The 22,932-nt window shown below is 37.8% G+C and overlaps 1 protein-coding gene across 5 annotated transcripts in view; it reads left to right on the top strand.

Annotated features, from left to right (window-relative positions):
* Nucleotides 1–20,276: 20,276 nt before the first annotated feature.
* MAP3K7 (mitogen-activated protein kinase kinase kinase 7) overlaps nucleotides 20,277–22,932 on the top strand; it is a 77,417-nt gene continuing 74,761 nt past the window's right edge. For 3 of the 5 annotated variants that reach the window (XR_010023619.1, XM_063097203.1, XM_063097202.1), the window contains exon 1: nucleotides 20,279–20,713. Coding sequence is in view for 4 of the 5 variants with exons in the window: in XM_063097203.1 (XP_062953273.1) it covers nucleotides 20,594–20,713 (120 nt within the window). In the remaining variant the exon portion in view is untranslated. Of the gene's footprint in view, nucleotides 20,714–22,932 lie in introns of all 5 variants that reach the window. The other 2 variants (XM_063097204.1, XM_063097205.1) reach the window with 2 other exon arrangements.

The following is a 22,932-nucleotide window of genomic DNA, read 5'->3' as shown; positions in this document are numbered from 1 at the left end:
AAATGGATAAATTTCTGGACACACACAAGCTCCCAAAACTGAACCATGAATACGTAGAAAATTTGAACAGACCAATAACAATAAAGGAGATTGAAGCTGTTATCAGAAGGCTCCCAACAAAAGCCCAGGACCAGATGGATTCACAGCAGAATTTTACCAAACATTCAAAGAGGAATTGACACCGATTCTTTACAAACTATTCCAAAAGATTGAAACAGACGCAAATCTCCCAAACTCATTCTACGAAGCAAACATCATCGTGATACCAAAACCAGGTAAAGATATAACCAAAAAAGAAAACTACAGGTGGATATCCTTGATGAATATAGATGCAAAAATCCTCACTAAAATACTAGCAAACAGAATACAGCAACACATACGTAAAATTATTCACCACGATCAAGTGGGATTCATCCCAGGGATGCAAGGTTGGTTCAACATACGCGAATCAATAAATGTGATACACCATATTAATAAACTCAAACACAAGGACCATATGATCATCTCTATAGATGCTGAAAAAGCATTTGATAAAGTTCAGCACTCATTCATGACGAAGACCCTCTATAAGTTAGGTATAGAGGGAAAGTATCTCAACATAATTAAAGCCATATATGACAAACCCACTGCCAATATCATCCTGAATGGGGAAAAGCTGAAAGCTTTTCCTTTAAGAACAGGAGCTAGACAAGGATGCCCACTCTCACCACTCCTATTCAACATAGTGTTGGAAGTACTAGCCAGAGCAATCAGAGAAGAGAAGGAAAAAAAGGGCATCCAGATTGGAAAAGATGAAGTCAAACTGTCCCTGTTTGCAGATGACATGATCCTATATATCAAACAGCCTAAAACCTCTACAAAAAAACTGCTGGAATTGATAAATGATTTCAGCACAGTAGCAGGATACAAAATCAACACACAAAAATCAGTAGCATTTCTTTTCTCCAATAGTGAACATGCAGAACCAGAAATCAAGAAAGCCTGCCCATTTACAATCGCCACCAAAACAATAAAATACTTAGGAATTGAGTTAACCAAGGAGGTGAAAAATCTCTATAATGAGAACTACAAACCACTGCTGAGAGAAATTAGAGAGGATACAAGAAGATGGAAAGATATCCCATGCTCTTGGATTGGAAGAATCAACATAGTGAAAATGTCCATGCTACCCAAAGTGATATACAGATTCAATGCAATCCCCATCAAAATTCCAAAGACATTTGTCTCAGAAATGGAAAGAACTATCCAGACATTTATATGGAATAATAAAAGACCATGCATAGCCAAAGCAATGCTGAGCAAAAAAAATAAAGCTGGAGGCATAACACTACCTGACTTTAAGCTATACTACAAAGCTATAATAACCAAAACAGTATGGTACTGGCATAAAAACGGACACACTGATCAATGGAATAGAATAGAGAATCCAGAAATCAACCCACACACTTACTGCCATCTGATCTTTGACAAAGGCACCAAGCCTATTCACTGGGGAAGGGACTGCCTCTTCAGCAAATGGTCCTGGGATAACTGGATATCCATATGCAGGAGAATGAAACTAGATCCATACCTCTCACCATATACTAAAATCAACTCAAAATGGATTAAGGATTTAAATATACACTCTGAAACAATAAAACTTCTTAAAGAAAACATAGGAGAAACACTTCAGGAAATAGGACTGGACACAGACTTCATGAATATGACCCCAAAAGCACGGGCAACCAAAGGAAAATTAAACAAATGGGATTATATCAAACTAAAAAGCTTCTGCACATCAAAAGAAACAATTAACAGAGTTAAAAGACAACCAACAGAGTGGGAGAAAATATTTGCAAAATATACATCTGACAAAGGATTAATATTCAGAATATATAAGGAATTCAAACAACTTTACAAGAAAAAAGCAAGCAACCCAATTAAAAAATGGGCAAAAGAGCTAAGTAGGCATTTCTCTAAGGAAGATATACAAATGGCCAACAGACATATGAAAAAATGCTCAACATCACTCAGCATCCGGGAAATGCAAATCAAAACCACATTGAGATACCATCTAACCCCAGTTAGGATGGCTAAAATCCAAAAGACTCTGAACGATAAGTGCTGGCGAGGTTGCGGAGAAAAAGGAACTCTCATACATTGTTGGTGGGATGGCAAAATGGTGCAGCCTCTATAGAAAATGGTATGGAGGTTCCTCAAACAATTGCAGATAGATCTACCCTATGACCCAGCTATCCCACTGTTGGGAATATACCCAGAGGAATGGAAATCATCAAGTCGAAGGTATACCTGTTCCCCAATGTTCATCGCAGCACTCTTTACAATAGCGAAGAGTTGGAACCAGCCCAAATGCCCATCATCAGATGAGTGGATACGGAAAATGTGGTACATCTACACAATGGAATACTACTCAGGTATAAAAACGAATGAAATACTGCCATTTGCAACAACATGGATGGACCTTGAGAGAATTATATTAAGTGAAACAAGTCAGGCACAGAAAGAGAAATACCACATGTTCTCACTTATTGGTGGGAGCTAAAAATTAATATATAAATTCACACACACACACACACAAAAAAAAAACCGGCGGGGGGGAAGAAGATATAACAACCACAATTACTTGAAGTTGATAGGACAAGCAAACGGAGGGGACATTCGTGGGGGCGAGGGGGGGAGGGAGGAGGGAGGGAGGTTTTGGTGATGGGGAGCAATAATCAGCCACAATGTATATCGACAAAAGAAAATTTTTTTAAAAAAATGTACCATAAAAAAAAAGAAAGCTAAAATTACGTGAAAATGGTAAATACTTTGTATATTTTACCCCAATAAAATTACAGAAATATGAAAAAATTAGGCCAAATTAAAACTCTATTATTAGTAAAAAGAAAAAAAAAGAACCTAAGACCAAGCCACATATTTACTCGACAAATCTAAGTCTCTACAATGTATTAGAAACCATGCTAGGCACCAAGTAATTTGGTGGAGAACAAAACAGATATAGTCTCTGACCTCACAGAGCTTACAGTGGGAGTGGTAGTAAATAAATTATATACATATCATTTATTATAAATATTGTGAAAAAAAAGAGTTCTTTGTGAGAATATTAAGGGGATCCACTTTAGACAAGGTGGGTACGGAAGGTCTCTCTGAAGAAGTTCCATTTAAGTTGCAATCATGTGAAGTGCAGGGGACATCGGGGAAGATAGCCAAGACAGAGGGGAGAAGATGTGAAAGTTTCTGAGGCAGATCAGTGTTAGAGAAAAGGGAAGAAAGCTGGTGTGACTGCTTAAGCCAGGGAGTATAAGTCATTTGATAAGGTTTTAGACAAGTGAGCATGGGCCAGATGTTATCCTGCAGGACTGATAAAGTGTGTTAAGGCCTTTGAATTTTATTTAAACACAATGGGAAACCATTATAGAGTATTAGGCAATGGAGTCGTCCTGAGTTTCACCTGCCCCAGAAATGGCTTCAGTTCTGGGTAGCAAGCCTTCTGAAATAATACAAGGATGTCAGATCCAAGAGGCCAGGGACTTTTATCTGTATTACTCACTGTTCTATCTCCCATGTCTAAAACAGCAGGAAGTAGGTAAACATTTGTTGAATAAACAGTATATCTCTAAGGAAAATAGGTCTTCATAATCGTAGATTTAGGTCATACTCAGCATCTAACTATGGGTTCAACACAATAAGGCACTTTTTATTGCTCTACAGCAAAGTAAATCCCAACTCTCCCACACATAGGACAAGAGCCAAAAGGCTCTTAAAATAGGACTCCATTTATCTGACATTTTGGTCACAAAAGTCTTGAGGGAGGGAGACCAATGGGTTCATATAGTCTATATAGTAAGTATTAGGAAACCTACAGTTGCAAGTGAGGGCGGAAAATGCAAACTGTGAAGAGGCAGTGGAAGAGTGATGGTGGAGCAGTTGTAAGTTAATGATTCAAGTAAGTAAGTGCTCAGGGATGGATCTCCAAGCATCACTGGACCTAGATTCTCAGGCTTTTTCATTAGGATTCTGTCTCCATCCATTTTCCAATTTCCTTTTCAGGCTTTATTTTCGAGCAAGCTCTTCCCAGATGGTCACAAAGATAGCCACTAGTAGCTCCAGGCATACAGACTACCAGCCTAGCAATCCTAGCAGAAACAGAATGTCTCTTTCCCATAGTTCTAGCCAAAGTCTATTGGCTCTGATTGCCCTGCCTTGATTTACATACACACCCCTGAACCAATCACCTAAGGGATACTGCCAAAGGGATGTACTACACTTCTTGGCCACTCCTAGATGGTGTTCCCACTACTACTGAAGGCAGGAAGCAGTCAACCTCACCTGAAACTCAAGTGAAGTACTGAAAGGGGTCATTCTCCAATGGAAAACCAAGATGTTAATGTAAAACAAAAGTCAACTACAGAGCGTTAAGCATCATTCTATGTGCAAAAACTATTAAAGGCAGAGAATGACTAATAGGCAATTTTTTTCGCAAAGGAATAACATATATGAATCTGACCCTTCAAATAATGAATTCTATGTATATAAACTTTCTACTATGTTTCCTCAAGGTTTGGTTAGGTGCAAATTTCAGATGTGCACTCCGATTAGTGAATGCACAAGAATCCAGTGACCATGAGAAAAGCATAGCTTTTAATTTATAAATGTTTACATTGACATATGACAGGAAGACTGTAACCATCTGTAAGAATTTTAGGCATCTCTAGGATGTATTAACTTAGTATTTTTTAAGTTAAGCTGAAGAAAATTCTACAATGTATAAAGCTAACTATGGCACTTATTTCAAACTTATATATACTACTCTGCACAGTATTAAGGTATTGGTGTTTCAGACCACTTTTTCTTTCTTTTTTTTTTTTTTTTTTTTTTCTTTTTTTGGTGGCTGGCTGGTATGGGGATCTGAACCCTTGACTCTGGTGTTATAATACCATGTTCTAACCCACTGAGTTAACCAGCCAGCCCCCTCAAACCACTTATTTACTTAATCAAAAATGTGTTCAGTTTTGAGTATTTTTATACTTAAAAGCTTAAAAATTTTTAAGTGTAAATATGGCTGAACCAAATATGAGAACTTTGAGAAATGCTAATCCCAGTGAGACATTAGTGAAGCAATGAAACAGACCTTAAGAGAGACTAGAACTGTGGTTACTAGAGGTCGGAAAGGGCAGGTGGGAAGGGGGGATATTAAGAGGCTGGTTAATGGACCACATATTACAGCTAGATAGGAAAAATAAATTCTATTGCTGTACAGTCAAGCCAGGCATCTATAATTAACAATAATTTACTGTATATTATCAAACACCTAGAAGACAGAAGATCAAATGTTCACATCACAAAGAAATGATTAAGTTTGCAGTGATGGATATGCTAATTACCCTGATTAGATCACAACATATTGTATACGTGTATTGAAATATAACTGTACCCCATAAATATGTACAGTCAATATGTTTTTTGAAACGTATTTTGTGGGATATGGAGTTGACTATCAGAATTTGTATAAAATATGTGATGATTAAATCAGGATAATTAGCACATTCATCACTGCAAAATGCAATCATTCTTGTGTCCATTAAAAAAAAACATACTGACAGTCAGGTAAGACCTGTGGACCTCTTCTTAAATCCATAAAGTAAAATACACAGAATTAAAAAGAAAAACAAAACGACTTTAAACAAATAAGATTCTACAATGTGAAAGTTTTTTTGTTTTTTGGTTTTTTTGGTTTTTTTGGTGGCTGACTGGTACAGGGTTCCAAACCTGTGACCTTGGGGTTATAAGGCTGAGCACTAACCAACTGAGCAACCAGCCACCCCTGAAAGGTCATTCTTAAAAAAAAAAAATGAAGGAGTAAAAAAAAAAATGAAAGTAATTAATTAGATGTACCAGATATGCAAAATCAGTAAGCTGCAATCAATATAGAGCAGCATAATGGAGGAAATGTATTACCACTGAGTCTTGCAATGCAAGTACTAGGGAAAATAATTAAACACATTGAGTAAAACCAATAACCTCTTATTAACACTATTAAGATTTGCAAAAACTATTAAGATTTGTCAGAACAGCATACATTTGCAAGAACAGCATATAAATATAGCTGGAAATAAAATAAACTCTTCAAACTTCCATGAAGGCAGAGAGATAAGACTAAGCAATCATTAGTCTTAGTCATTGCTATATCTCTAAAGCCCAGTGTAGTACCTGCCACATAGCAGATGTTCAATACGTTTTGTTCAATTAAGGATGACATACATAATCACTCCACCCAGTTAGTTCTGTTATGTAAAGCTAACAATTTAGTGGGTCATTTTGTAATCTCAAAGTGAAACCAGTTAATCCAATACAAAATATGTGAATGTGAATTATGTGAAAGTGAATTTATATACACCAGCATTTATGTGACTGTAAATCTGCCATCAAATATGAGTATACCCAATAAGATTCTGCCAGTCATATGTAGAGGTATATAAGTTTTCAGACCTGAAAAAGAAACAAAAGTCCATCCATCTTTGGTAAACTTGCACTGCCACAACTATGATTATACCTGGATTATTTGAACAATACCAAGTTCTTAATTGGTTTCCCCTAGAAGCAAACCCTGAGACAAAGATTGAGTGCATATGGTTTATATGGAACAGTGACTCTTGCAGAGAAGTAGGAATGTGATATAGAGAAGGAAAGGCAGGCAATATGGGGTCCATTATTAACCCAGAAGACACAGTGGGGAAGCTTTACATTATTCCAGTAAAGAAGGTAAAGAGCCTAGGTATTTATACCTCTATTCCACAGGTCACTGGGTTAAGAGCCATCACCTCGCAGGGGGCAGGGGAGCGGCAGGCGGACATTAATTCCCATGCACTTCCAGTCTGCCCATGTATGTAGGCAAAGTGGGTTTTGTCAACCAAAAGTTAGCCCCCGCAAAAAGATATAATCGCTGGCCCTGGCAAGTCAAGCTGACGTGGAAATAGTGAGAGAATCCAATGTGATCTTCATGGGGCACTCAGAATGTCTGCTTCACCAGGCAAGTCATAGCAATTGTTATGTAAGTAAATGAGACCTTAGACTAAAAAGAGAGGATATGAAAATAAAATATAACTGTAACTTCTTTTTGGCTGTAGGCTAAACAGCCTTTAAAGATACTATAGTACAGTAGCTACTACTGTCTGTGCTCAGTAAGATCACTGTTGTTTGAGGAAGAATAAATAAATGATTTAGGACTGAGCTGTCCAAGTCCAGATACACCAGAACACAGCCATTAGCCCACTTGCACTGAGCTCTGGGTTTTAATTTATTTTTTTAAGGTTCACTTTTGACAACCTAGCTAAGTGGGGATAGCTTTAATGCAGGACTTTTTCTTCTGCAAAGGTCACATACTCTATTTTTAGTCATAAAGAACCAAGAATAAAAATAATAGGTTAAATCCTAACTATTTTCCCTAATATAAACACAACTTTATAGGAAAGTAAAGCATTTTGAATGTAAGAAAAACAGTTACCTTACTTCTTACTCCCTTCTTATCATGAATCTCTCACATTCTTTCTCAAGATCCAATGGCATCTCAAGGCTAAATTTTTAATGCAGATTTCACATCTTATCAGTCCTGCAGCTAAAATTTTGTTGCTTTCAGAAACCATCTTTATACCAGTTCAATATACTTCAATTGGAGTTGAATTATCAATTCCGATAATACTTATTTTTTATCAATTAATCTAGAGAACTAGGATATAATATAGTCCTTGTTTTCCAAAGGGGATCAATTTCAGGCTTATTAAAGTTGATAATGAGTCCATTTAGAAAAAGGTAGAAATCAATTCTGAGCAGGAGAGTTAAGTAAACAATATTATTTGAAATCTAAACCAAAGACAATTCCATTTTTGTCAGTTTAATAAACACCACGTCAATTAAAATATGGTACTGTTTTTCCTTTAATGAAGATGGTTTGTAATGATTAATAAACTTGAACTGTCTGAATGCATGAGGAGGTGTGAAACTTACTTTCATTTAGATTGATCAAGAATTGCTTAATTTGATCTCAGAATGAAATTTCCCCTTACTCAGGGAATTTTACCCAGTTTGGATCAAAATAATGACATATTAACCTTAAGTAATTGTCATTTACTAAGGAAACCAGAAGTATTTATTAGAAAAATTCAAGAAATTTAGAGATTTAAAACCCTAAGATAATCTGAATAATAATATTTGCTATCTTCCATCCTCCAAAAATTAACTATTTCTACTTGCCATGCAATAGAACAACATTACATTTGATGTAATCATTACAGTAGAGACCATATTCCTAAACATCCATAAGGATTCATTCCTAGGGATTAATTGACCTTATACTCTTTACAGTGTTTTACTCTGCTTAAATTTCAGTTTTAATTTCTTCTCCCTGAAACCAAAGAACTGCCCAAGATTTAAGCATAGCTGGCCTTAAATCAGTAGTGAATAATCAGAAAAGAATAGAAAGGGAATACTATTAGGAAAATCATAGTGATGTAACCCTAAAGTATAATTATCTCATCAAATAAGAGAACAGAAAAGCCCCATACTTTTCCAGGGAAGATCCATATTCAAAAAACATTCTTCAAATAAGGAAGGTTACAATTAATCACTTGTCTTAAGGGACTCCAATATGCCCAAAGGCAATTTGATCATCCGATAGCTCAGTATAAGCCTAGAACTGGAAATCTAGCTCTAAGCCTTCATGCAAGTATGCTTTGGTGACTATGCAAGGAACCTGTAGAGATCATTAAAATGAAGTGTCTTCATCTAGTTACAAAGCTAATTGTTGTTTTTTCAGTGATTAAACCAAATTGATAAAACCATCTTATAGGACACTAATGAGTTCACCCACAGCTGCACCAATATCTTTATAAATACTGCTCCTTTCAAGCCTCTGTTTGTGAACTACCCTAACATAATTGTCCACAGCTTAACCTGTCTCCCTTTCCGCAGCTCTTCACTCAGGACTAATGTACACTATTGGCTCTTTAGTTCATATGGTCACTAGTGGTTCTGGCAAGCAGAGATCAAAAGCAAGGATCCTTAGAATGAACTAGTAAAACTGAGTTATTGAACTTACAAAACCAAAGATTACAGCCAAGATCAGGGTGTCCTCACCAAGATGTAACTGTCCCATGATCCCTACTGAAAAGAGTCTTCAACTTTAGTTGAAAAAAATCAAAACAGAATCACTAACACTAACTTTCTTCTTTCAAACAATAGGAAAATGGGCCCAAGATCAAAATGTAATCAGTGATTCTTAGTTCTTTGAAAGGAATTATTCAAATTATTTATTAAAGTAAATGCTGCTGCTTGTATGTGATCTCAAGGGTTCTCAAGTCTAACTGGGTCTGTGAAATAGAAAGCAATGCTGCCCCAGTCACATCAGAGACTAGATCAGAATCTGCAAGAGTAATACTCACTGACTGACCTATACGGTGGTAGCTGACTTTTACTGTTGCATCATGCCATGTATTTCTGTTCCTTTACATGTATTCCATCCATATTAACATTTTTGGATACCACATATTTTCTAGGCACTGCACTACATACTTGCACTTACTATTTCATATACATTAAAAGATTTAGAGATGGACTGACATTTTAATATTTAACAAAATTCATATGATTCAAATTCCTATTAACAACTCAAACAAAATATTTTAGTATTGATAGGAATACAATTATAGCATAGCTCACTTAGCTCAATACTAGTTAGCACGGTTAGTCACACTTCAAATATTAAGTTTGTCAGATCATTTTTGCATTTAGCAATTCAAGCTAAAGCTACCAGCATGGATTTAATAATTCGTGCTGAGATTGTCTTCTGCACTTCAGGTAGGAGATACTATTAAGGAATAGTTGTTATAATTCTACTTCCCAAATTTCTTCTAATATTTCTAATATTTCTTCAAATATCTGAGTAGAAAATATTGATTTCCCAAAATTATCAAATGTGATAGAACAAGTGAATATTGAAGATCAAACTAAAATACAAATTGGGGAAGATTTTCCCACTAGACTATTTCTCTTAACTTTCTGAATGCCTCTGGGCATAATTAAAAGACTTTTCCTGTACAGTGTGTTAAAGTTTAAGTGTGTTACATAAATGAATTGATTAACAATTTTTAGAAGATTAATTAGCATCCCAACAGAAAATTAACAGAACTTTTCATTAATACCTTAATCTTGATAGTACCAATTTCCATCTCAGAGCACTTTAAATTCCCAGAGATGGCTTCTAAATACAGAGCTTCTATTTACTTAATGGAGCTTTGCACCACTGAGAGTAGCTCTGTGGGGTGCTGGGGAACTCAGAGGAAGATGTGAAATGTGCCGCTTACAAATAAGAATGCAAAGTAAGCCTTCTCAGCCTTGCAGGTTTCAAGCACTACAACATCCCTTACCCTGATTGCAACTTCAGCAGAGTGGAGTGGTTTGTTTGTTGAAATAATGAATAGTAGATGGCATCCATTTTAGTGGAAAGTTTTAATTTGTGATTCCCTGAGGCTGTATGAAATGAAACACTCTTATTTATTCCCATAAATGAAGTCAAATTGCTTCTGGAATTTCTTCTAAGAAAGATCATTTAAGAACACTGATTTGACATATTACTCTGTGAAATAAAACATTTAATGAATGCACTTTTGTAGCAAACAGTACTATTTCAATGAAGATTATTTTTATTTCTGAAGCATGTTCTTATCTGATTAAGTTGCTGCTTTTAAAAACTATGCTGAGGTATATCATGATGTTTAAGCTTGCCTCAAAAGCTCAGGAAATAAAATTCTGTCTGTCTGATTTTACATATTTTTTAGTTAAAATATCAATTATTTCTGAAAGTCATCATTAGTGCCACAATAACACTTTATTATTAAATTTCAACAAGCAAACTATTCAAATGGATTAAATAGTACTGAGTATTTGGAAAGAAGAACTAAAGTTTACCCTTGGAAAATCTAGAAAGAGAAGTATACTAAAAATTAATAATATTAAAATTGAGAGAGATTTAAATTGACCAGGAGAACAAATCATTTTCACGATCCTCAAATACTCACTATATCTCCATTACAAATAATTGGTCTGCTAAGTGTATATTAATTTCGGTTTTTTTAAATTTTTTATTTTTTATTTAAAGATGACCGGTAAGGGGATCTTAACCCTTGACTTGGTGTTGTCAGCACCACGCTCACCCAGTGAGCTAACCAGCCATCCCTATGTAGGGATCCAAACCCACGGCCTTGGTGTTATCAGCACCACACTCTCCCAAGTGAGCCACGGGCCAGCCCTTAATTTCGTTATTTATTAAACTTTCCTCCAAATATATAGAAAATATTTGGTTAACCCAATCTTTATAACTGAAATAAAATAAACAGCATTTACATAGAAATATAGATACTCGTTTACTTTTTAAATAATAAGTATCTACTACATTTCAGGTGCTGTTCTAAATCCTAAGGAGACAATGTTGAACAAAACCTTTTTGATTCCTGCCCCAGTGGAGCTAACATCTAGTGGGTAGGGATGGGGAAGGAGTGTGAAGACAGAAAATAAACAAGGGAGAAAATAATCAAGACGATGTCAGATATGTAAAGGGCTAGAAATAAAATAAAACTGAGTACTGAATAGAAGTAATAGGGTAGGGAGCCCAAAGGGAGAATAATATCACTATCTCTGAAGTAGTGATTGAGCTGAGACCTAAGTGATAAGATAGAGACATGTGTGGGAGATTTAGAAAACAGCAAATCCACACTTGGGAACACTTTAACATGTAAACCACCAGTACATAGGAACAGAAATATAACACATACAAAAACAGACCTTCTCCTAACATTTGTGGGGCTCAGGGCAAGGGTACAAATGGACATCCACATACTATATGTCTAAATATTTATAAGTTCTAAATTATCAAACTGGTAAAGGAAATACATTCCATCCTCCTACCTCAACAATATTCCCTTCACCAGAATATGGTGGTATGAGCAAAGCTAGCCTCCAACTCCTGATTTATACCCCTGTCCTACTCTGGGCTCAATCTGCATTACAAGAGGCCATACACACCATATGTGGGCATCCCAATCTGCCCCTCCAAGCCCACTGACACACACACATGCATGTACATACACATTCATACTCACACACACACAAAGATACTCCTTGGCTAGCCCTCTGGAGGGCAGACCCAGAGAAGAAGCTTGCACATATAGCTTTGGGGCTGTTTGGGTGTGTACTTCACGTCCTGAGTAACTAGAGCATAATTTTCTCATCCTCCCATCTCATGAGAAACATGCTGTAAGAGAACCAGAGAAGGACATTTTAAAGTGGGCGGCTCAGAGCGGAGATCCCTCTTGCTGCGGCTACTAGGCAGTACCACACATAAAAAAATCACCAGAATGCTTCTTCCCTTCCATAAATCTACCCAAGCCAGCCTCTCTTTTCGTTTCAAGATTATACTAGTCAGCAGCTAAGCTATCTGGGGACAATAGAGTCTCCTAGAGAACTGTTTTCCCCATTATAACGACCCCCGCCACCAATATCCCAAGGAAAGAAAAAAGAAAAACTAATAATTATTTCCCACTATTTCACAAAAGAGCAAACCAGTCACTCTTTTAATTTGCATGAAAACCTTTGATGTACCCAGCCATCCCACTGTTGGGAATATACCCAGAGGAATGGAAATCATCAAGTCGAAGGTATACCTGTTCCCCAATGTTCATCGCAGCACTCTTTACAATAGCGAAGAGTTGGAACCAGCCCAAATGCCCATCATCAGATGAGTGGATACGGAAAATGTGGTACATCTACACAATGGAATACTACTCAGCTATAAAAACGAATGAAATACTGCCATTTGCAACAACATGGATGGACCTTGAGAGAATTATATTAAGTGAAACAAGTCAGGCACAGAAAGAGAAATACCACATGTTCTCACTTATTGGAGGGAGCTAAAAATTAATATATAAATTCACACACACACACACACACACACACAAACCGGGGGGGGGGAAGAAGATATAACAACCACAATTATTTGAAGTTGATACAACAAGCAAACAGAAAGGACATTGTTGGGGGGGGAGGGAGAAGGTAGGGAGGTTTTGGTGATGGGGAGCAATAATCAGCTACAATGTATATCGACAAAATAAAATTTAAAAAAAAAATAAAATAAAATAAATTTTAAAAAGAGAGAGAGAAAAAAAATAATAAAATAAAATAAAATAACGACAAAAAAAAGAAAGAAAAAAGGAAAACCTTTGATGTAAGTAGAAGGTAGATAAACTAAAGTTGAAAGTTTAATTAATTTATTAAAGATATGTGGCAGAACCAGGATAAGAACTCTATCACTAGAATTCTAAAATCTGTGCTTTGAAGATACAGCAATCTCAACTGCAATTAGTGTACCACCCCTCTTTAAAGCATACACAAATTAGAAACATTTCAGAGAAAGGAAATAAGATAGACAGAGAAACAGAATAGCTTTTGCCTAAAGACACCCTGAAAATAATAGATTTAAATACAAGGATGTTCATCTCAGTGATATTTATAATAGAAAAAAAGTTAAAACAACCTCAATGTTCAACAGCAGACAATTAGATGGATGATTCATCGATATCCTGACTTAGCTCCAGCCCTTCCCAGTTCTAAAGACCTACCCCTCCTTTTCTCCCAGTCATATCTCAAATCAGGTCTTGCCCTCACCTCAAACTGCACCACTTTTGTAATCACAAATTCAAACACTTCACTCTCTAATCACAACCCCAGATCCACTCAGTTTGCCCAGGAAAACTTTCATCACACCTATTCTTCAAGCACATGGCAAACTTCCACCCCACAGACCTTCTACCTTCTCCCTATCCATCACACTCTCCCAGTATCTCTTCATCCTCTCTTCAGGTTAGCTCACATGACCCATCATTTCAACTGTACTCTTCCCAAAGCCCTAAATTCCCTAGTACCAATGTGGGTTTAATCCACACTGTACTGTATCTTGACTCCCCTTAATCAATTTTTCAATACGTTGTCCACATTTGCTGTTGTCATTTCCCTCACCTCTCACTCACTTCTCAATCCAACTCATCTGGTGTCTGTTCCCATCATGGAAATTGCCCTAGTCAAGGTTATGAATGACCTCTGAGTCCCTACACCCAGTAGACATTGTTCAGTTTTTCTCACATTTAACTTCTTGCAGGTATTCAACACTGAAATTCTCTTTTTATCTTGGTTTCCACAACATCATAATTTTTGGTCTTCCACAAATTTCTTTGGCAGTTACTCCAGCTCTACCCACCCTTTAACCATTACTTTCCTTGAGGCTCTCTCTTAAATCCTATTCTTTCTCACTTTAAACATCTTCCCTCAGTGATCTCATTCATTTCCATGACTTTATCATCACTAAGTCAGCATCTGTTTCTCTAGCTCCAACTTTTTCCCTAAGACCAACTGCCCACTTGTTAATAACATTTGGAAGTCTCTCAGGTGCTTCTAGCTCAACATGTCTAAAACTGATTTCTTCATTCTCTTCTCCCCCAACCTTGTTCCAGTCTTCCATCCTTCTGTAAAAGGCACCCTTTCTACCCAGAGTGGCACAAATGAGAAATCTGGAAATCATCCTTTACATTGCACTTTCCATTACTTCTTCCCCACACCCAGTGTCAATCACTAACTCGCACCACTTGCTAACTCCCACCCATTCTATTTTCTCAATATCCCTCAAATCCATCCATTTATCTATAACCCCTATGGCTATTAGGCCTCATGGGTGGCTTAATATCAGCACAGCCATGATAAGCAACTTTCCACACTCTTCCCCCTCCCCTTTCCCTTTTCTGCTCTGGGTACTGGTCAGCAAAATTCCTCTCCTGGAAAGGGGCAAATATGACCATTATCATCAAAGGAACATCTCAGGGGCTGAAGTAGCAGGCTTCGGGCTGGGCCGAGAGGAATGCTTTGTACTGCTGACACTAATCAAAAGCCTATGCTATGTTATCGGACCATGAGGGCTGTGTCACCTTGCATACCACTGATTTTGAAATTGCCCATTACTCTGCCAGAACCCTCCCTCAAAGTAATATAAAACCTCTGCTTTCCTTTGTTCAGGGGAGCTGATTTAACTCATTCTCCCTTCCATGCTGGTGGAATAAAGCTTCTTGGCTGAAATAGCACTGAAATAGCGCCATTCTCGGGTCTCCTCTCTCTCTCTCTCTCTCTCTCTCTCTCTCTTTCACTCCCTCTCTCCTTTTTCTCCCTAACAGTGGCCGCTATCCATCTTGTTCAAACCACAATTACTTCTTGCCTTGAATTTTAATAAGAATTTTTAATAAGCCTTCCTTCCTGAATATAACTTGTTTAATATAAGATTTTATATTTTAAATGACTACCATCTATTATTGATCAAGACTTTTTAAATTTCAAATTCTTGATAGTCATCATCAAAGAGTAACTTTGTTCACACAAGTAAATTAAAAAGCATTTAAATATTCTAACCATTCTAAAATTTCTACAGTTGAAATTATATTTAATGAATCTAACAGCTTTTCTGCTTCTTTAGTTGTGAAATATAATGTTCAAATTTCTTATGATAATATGAATGAATTTTGAGACCAGTTGAACTTTTTCATATTAAGTATTTAGAAAACAATGATGGAGATTCTATCTGCAGAACACACACGCACCACCAAAGTAGTCACCTGTAGCTAGCTTGATTGGGAGGAGGGGGAGAACGTTAGCTGCAAACAGAAATAACAGCTAAACATTATGTCAGAGAATGTCTTGGAGCTGCACTTGCCAGAAGCCTCCACCCCCACATGCCCACCCTTATAAGCCACATTGTGGGCACCTGGAACACAAACCTTTCCAGTAACTCCACGGGTTGGCTAAACTCTGGCTGAGTTTCTCCCAGGTTGCCAATGACCTGGGATGAAGATGTGGGGAGTAGAAAATATGGAAAAACTCAGATGTCAAGGAAATGCATGAATTTGGGGAGCTATTCTTTAGCGAGGTCACTGAAATGCCAAGGGATTGGCTATCCTCTGCATACTCCAGTTTTGAATACAGTACAGCAGAAGACTATTTCTGAACTTCCTGGAAAGAATAAAATTTGATTGGGTTGGGCTAGTTTGGTTCTGGGACAGGAAGTAAAGATAGCACTTTTGAGGTACAGAACTTGTATTAGAGTTCTCTGGAGAAACAGAACAAATAGGATATATATGAAGAGATTTATTATGGGAATTGGCTCACATAATTATGGAGGCCAAGAAGTCTTGCCATCTGCTATTTGTAACCTGGAGAACCAGAAAGTTGGTGATGTAATTTAGTCCAAGTCTAAAGGCCTGAGAGCCAAGGTGGGGTGGTTGGTTACTGGTTTAAGTCCTGGAGTGCAAAGTCCAAGAACCAGGAGCTCTGATGTCTGATGGCAAGAGAAAATGGGTGTCTCAGCTGAAAAATAGAGTGAATTCACCCTTTCTCCATCTTTTTGTTCTATCCCAGCCCTCAATGGATTAGATGATGCCCGCCTACATTTGCTGCCTGCATACCCAGCAACCATTCCCTGCTTTGCAATTCTTAAGAGTATTCAGATTTTTCTTCTGGTTAGCATCTCCTCCTCCTTAAAGCCCATGCTTCCATGAGTCTTGGATCTAAGCTAAAGAAGATATTTGTATCTTCAAACATCCAATCCCCATCCCTCATTCAAGAGTACAGTTGCCAAGGGCTTTTTTAAAAAGAATGTTCCCTGCTCTTCTGAGATAGCTACTAAAAGAAATGCTCTCTGTTGTACTGAACAGTCTGATACGTCATGTGAAAAATGAAACTTCTAGTCCATACATGCATTCTCAGTGGGGGCAATATCACCTCCAAATAGTGAAAATTGAGGGAATAAAATCTTCCTTTTTAACATATAAAGCACAAATATACATATAGTATGTAAATAGATATACAGTATACCTGTGGTATTAAAACTGTGGGAAGGGGCATTAAGGTGTCTAAAAAGTCTCCTTAGAGGGACAGTAATGGGAAGAAACATTGAGAAACACTGTTCTAGAGTATGTTAAATACCACAAAAGGCAGAAGAGAATAATAGAAACTAAATTAGGGATGTTATCAGTAAGCCTATAAATTAAATGAAACCTAAAGTCTGTCCTAGCTCTTGACTTTCCACTTAACTAAGCCAATAACCCCCCTTTGTGTCTCCTGTTCCTTACAATGAAAGTCATATTAACTGGTAAAATATGAAACTCTTTATCTATTACACATGCCAATGCAAAAGAATATTAAAGTGGAGCTATTTTAGTCTCAGTTCCCACTAAGCCTCCATGAAAATAGGTGCCAGATATCCCCATATCCAAAAAGAGCCAATTAAGATGAGAATTCCATTTAGAACATGCAAAGAGGTGGTGGGAAATGGATTTTGAAGCCTTTGTCCCCTCATTTCTTGGAGAGCATAAAAGGGCTAAAATTGAAGACAGAGTTGGAGGTTAGAGAGTAATTATCAGGGTGCTGAGATGAGGGTGGGTGGTAGAGGGTGCTCAAACTAGGAGGGACTTCAAGGAGATCACCCAAGTAGCTTTATCTCTGGGAAGTTGTGGAAACACTTGGACTGGTGGCTAAAGTTGACATGAAATTGTGGGGTCCATCCTTAATTCATGAAAGTTAAAGAAATAAAAGGGAATGCAAAGTCAAAATTGAGGTAAACCAAGATGGGTTCAGCTTCCCTCCATCATTTCTCTGAATTAAAATTCATTACTTAGGATTCTTTGGCTTCAAGTGACAAAAATACAACTTGGAACAGCTTAAATGAAAAATGGGAACTTATCAGCTCACATAACTAAATCACATAATGGAAGAGTCCAATGGATTGGACCTTGGGAATGACTAGACCCAGAGATATGAACACTGCTGGGACTTCCTATTATCACGAGCTAGGGAAAAGCTGCCAGGCAGACAAAAGAAAAAGTTATCTACAAACAAGGAGGACAAGAATAGATTTTTAGACTAGTATCAATATCAGAAGTTCGAGTCAGTGGATGAAACACCAAAGCTGGGCTGGCCAACTAGCTCAGTTGGTTAGAGCACAGTGTTATAACACCAAGGTCAAGGGTTCAAATCTCCATACCAGCCAGCTACCAAAAAAAAACAAAACAAAACAAAAACAAGAAAGAAACCACCAAAGATAAATGGATGTAAGTATGGACGGATGGACGGATAGATGGATGGATATATGACCGAGCAAGTATAGAAAATGTTTAAGGCTGGCCGGTTAGTTCAGTTGGTTAGAGTGCACTATTATAACACCCAAGGTCAAGGGTTCAGATCCCTGTACACGCCAGCCACAAAAAAAAAAGAAAAGAAAATGTTAAAAGTAAAATCTTGGTGGTGGGTTTACATACAGGAGTTCACTGTAAAATTCTTTCAACTTTTCTGTATATTTGACATTTTTTGGTAACAAAATGTTGAAAAAAAATCAAGTAGGAAAATTGCATTATGGCTGTAGTGATTAGCCTTTAGTCAGGATTTTCATCCTAAACTGAAGATATATGAAACAGATTTTACATTCTGGGGAAAGGGAGGACTGACAAAAGCTATTCAATCGTCCACAATATATAACAAATATTTCTTGAGTTCCCAATTGACAGCATCAGCTGCACTAAGATCAAGGTGTTAAAGAGAAATCAAATATAAACAACCTGCAGAGCGACAGCACAACGTAAGAGGTAACCATCCTAGCTTGGAAATGCAAGAGGAATGACAGGTGAAAATGATTATCCCATTGATTTAATCTGCTTCTTTTTGATTATTAGTGAGCCGTGCATCATTTCACATGCCCTGATTTCTCACCTGGACAACTGAGTGGTGATGGGATCCTTTAGTGAGATAGGAAATACATGCGCACAGAGGAATACATTTGTAGTGAGTGACAATTTTTGAATTTACTTTGGCATCTTGAAGTTTAGGTGTTTATGTTACATCTAAATAGGTCTAGAATTCAGGAAAAATCTGAATATTGGGCACAGATTGGGAGTCATGATCATAAAATGGTATGGGAAACCAAGAGCCTGGATAAGATCATCCAGAGTGTACAGTAAGAAGAAATGTTTCCTTCTTTCACTCTTTTATCCACTCACCTACCTGTCATTCAGTGTTACTAGAACATATTAAAAATAACAAAATGTTTTCCAGGGGTTCCTAATAACCTCTTGATTGCCAGATCCTATGACCTATTTGCAATCCCAGATGTGTTTAACTAGTTCTGTGCAGCATTTCCTTGGTTGGCTACTCCTTCAGTGGCAAGCTCTCCTGCGGTGACATCCGGATCACTATTTCCCTCATTTCCCTTCTTTCAGACTGTTCCTTTTCATTCTCAGACTTAAAATTTGACATTCGCAAGAATCCATCATTGGTCCTTAAATCTTCAAATCTAACTTTAAGTTTCCCACAGTTAGGCTTCAGGTCAAACCGACTAAAGTTTAGCAGCTAGTTTAAAACAAAAGTGGTGTTGGTAGTACAACACGAGCACTACTATCCGCCTTGGAGACAGATTGATCTAGTTTGTGAGGATCATCATCGTTTTAATCTCTCTAAGCCTATTTTCTCGTGTCCTGAAAATAACGACAAAGATATTTGATTTTGCAAGGTTATTGTTGATGATTAATTTATCAACGTAAATACTAGTATACGTGTAGTGTTCCTCATTCATAATACATAATTTGAGATGAACACAACCTATAAACTATAAATACGTTATCCATCTAATCTGCAGGAAGTTATAACACCAAAATTTTAATTTCCGTTTGTGAGCACTCAGCCTCCATAGTGTTACTCAGGTTGCATGCGCTGACTCTTTTAGAATCTCTCATAGCGTCAGGGATTAGCTCAAAGTAACAGAACCAACAGCTTCCTTCCATATATCACGTTGAGAAACAAATTTTGCCAAGAAACAGTTTAGTGAAAAGTAAGCTTCGTGACAAAAACACAGCCCAACACTAAGCCGCCCAGCGGCAGGTCGCTCAGAGAAGGGGAAGTCGGACGATAACATACTTCACGAAAGAAAGACAAAACTCTAGCTTTTATCTTTCCCGCTGGTTCCTAAAGGACCAACTGCAGGAATTTTCCGTCGTGCCCCGCGCCACTTCCGTTCGCGCACTTTAATTACGTCAGCGCGTCAGCTCTCGCGCTATCATCCGGTTGCTGAGGACCTTTAACAAAGATCTCGCGAAATGTGTTCAACAGATCCAAGCTAGCTTCTCACCCTCCTCCACCCCACCCCCAGTCCGTCCTTCCTGTCTCTTTTCAAGTCACAAAATTCTCCCCTCCCCTCCGTCAAGCTTACGGCCCTTCTCCTGTTTCCGATTTCAGACCGGAACCGGAAGTGTGGTGGCAGGGTCCGGCAGCGAAAAGCGCCGCGGAGCCAGAGCCGGGACACGGCTGTGGCCGCTGCCCTAAGTCTCGCCACGGATCGCCTGGTGGTAGGGCTGCACGGCTCCAGGCTGAGGGTCGGTCCGGAGGTGGGTGGGCGCGGGTCTCACCCGGTTTGTCCGGGCGGCACCGTCCCCGGGCCCCCCGGGCGCCGCGAGAGATCATGTCTACAGCCTCCGCAGCCTCCTCCTCCTCTTCGTCTTCGGCCGGTGAGATGATCGAAGCCCCATCCCAGGTCCTCAATTTTGAAGAGATCGACTATAAGGAGATCGAGGTGGAAGAGGTGAGCGAGGCCTGGCACTGAGACGCGGGTCCCGGCTCTGAAGGCGCTTCCCTGACCCCTGTAATTCTCTGGGCCCTGCGGGGTCCACCTGGGAGTCCCCACACTCCTTCAGAGACGGGATTGGGGGCGGGGGGGGGTCTCCGAGCTCAACTGCTCCGGAGTAGCTTTTTCCCTCATTTCGGCTCTCTTGAGTTTGGATTTGATACTCCGGTGCCTGGATTTGGGTCACCTCAAACAGGAGAATGAACTGGTGGGATGGTGCAGTCCACCAGTTCTCATGTCTGTAAGTAGTAAATTTGGCAAAGACTGTGGCCGTTTTGGAATTTCTAGTCGCTAGACGTGTTCTTCAGGGCAAGGATTGTCGACTTTTAGCTGAGTGCCTAGCATGTAGGGGATGCTTACTAAATGCTTGTAAATTAATACATCATCAAATCTAATAAAGTGTTTGCCCGAGTAACAAATAGTTGTTTCTTCGATACCATAGAACAGTACTCGTAATATTGAATGTTTTGCCTTCAGTTGGGCAAGTATAGATGAATTTCACCTTTAGTTACATAGACTGGGCTGTGATGAAAGAGGTCTCAAGTAGCATATTCTAAAGAGGTAACTAACGATTTCTGTGACAACCGGAATATAACAGCAGACCAGAAATCACTGTTAGGAAACTCGAATAAATTCTTTATTCTGCACTAATTCCTTTTAGAGCAAGATATTTCAATGTGTCTTTAGTACATTGCTTCTTTTCAAATTCACGAGGGGTAGAGTTGTTCCAAGGACCATAAAATTTAGAAAAGTAAAAATTGTATATATATATTTTAAAGACACTTTAAAACGTCTTTAAACTTTGGCTTAAAATAGTATCTATCAGTTACCAATTTTTACGTCATTTTTAAAATTTATTAAGCACTTTTCATTTACATATACTATAAAGAACCCTGTGTGTCCTAGTGAAATATTACAAGCTGTCGAAGAGTTATCTCTACTTTAAAAATCTAAAATTACTTTTGTGTAGCAGTAAGTTAAAAGTAGTGAGGTAATTACAATTCAGCAAATACATTTTTTTGCTGTACATGTTTTGGAAGAATAATGGTTTACTGCATCATGTTTTTCATCGCATAAAGTAACTTCAGAGATCATTGACAGCATCCTCATTTTATAAGGTAGTATGGTGGTAAAAGCAAGGTCTTTGGACTTGGAGGAAGGTTCAATATAGCAGATATACCACTTAATAGCTGTGTGATTTGGGTCAAGTTTCCAAACCCCTTTGAGCTTTAATTTTCTTAACTGTAAACAAGGGATAATAATTTCATTTTATCTGTGTAACAGATTCTATTATACAATATGCAGAACACCCAACACAGTGCCTGACACATTATTAGGAAACTTAGTTGCAGAGAGGAACAGTGACCTGCTTTAAGGTCGCATGGCTAAAAGAAGACCTGTATTTTGAAAAGAGGGGGAAACTTTTTTGGTGTGGTTTTGTTTGTTTGTTTGTTTGTTTTTCTGTTGAGACTATGATAAATTCCTTTTTTCAGAAGTGGATAGTTGATCCAGCTTTCATGGCTAAGATTCTTTTTTAAGAAGAAAAGTTCAGTGAGTCAGTATACAAGAATTGCAGTTTTTAAATAAGCATTTACGTGTACTCTGTGGTGAACTGCTATGCTTGCAGACTACAAATTGTTTTTTAATAATAACTTGTACTTCATGGTCTGCCACATGCTTTCACAGACTTACTTCATTTGATTCTTACAACCTTAGTTTTTGCACACTACTTTCTAAAGCTTTTTACATCCTTGCTTGGAAGAGTGCAAGTTACTAAGGAGACATTTATTATTTTGGTGCTCTCTCCTTAGACCCATTTCACTTCTGATAGGTTTTTGTTTCCAAGACCTTTCTTTTAGTTGAGATAATGTTTTTAGATGAAAAATTGTTTCTAATATTATGTGGTCACTTAGGGGTTTTTTTGGTTTTGTTCTTTTTCCTTTTTTTTAGTACCCAGTTTATTTTCACATTGAAGACTGGATTTGGATGTTGAAGCCATTGCATAATTTCCATCATATTCTTCATTTGAACACATTAAAACAGTGTTATATAATCCAGGGTGTACTGTGGGCACTCAATAACTATTTCTTAATTTAGATTCTGCTTTTAGGTTAAACCGTGAATAAGAAAACAGAGAAAGATGACCAGAAACAAGAAGTATTTTACGTTGTTTTTAA

This window comes from Cynocephalus volans, chromosome 5 (genome assembly GCF_027409185.1).
Source record: "Cynocephalus volans isolate mCynVol1 chromosome 5, mCynVol1.pri, whole genome shotgun sequence".
NCBI classification, from domain to species: Eukaryota; Metazoa; Chordata; class Mammalia; order Dermoptera; family Cynocephalidae; genus Cynocephalus; species Cynocephalus volans.
The sequence above is the reverse complement of the archived record's forward strand: the minus strand, read 5'-3'. Positions and strand labels throughout refer to the sequence as shown.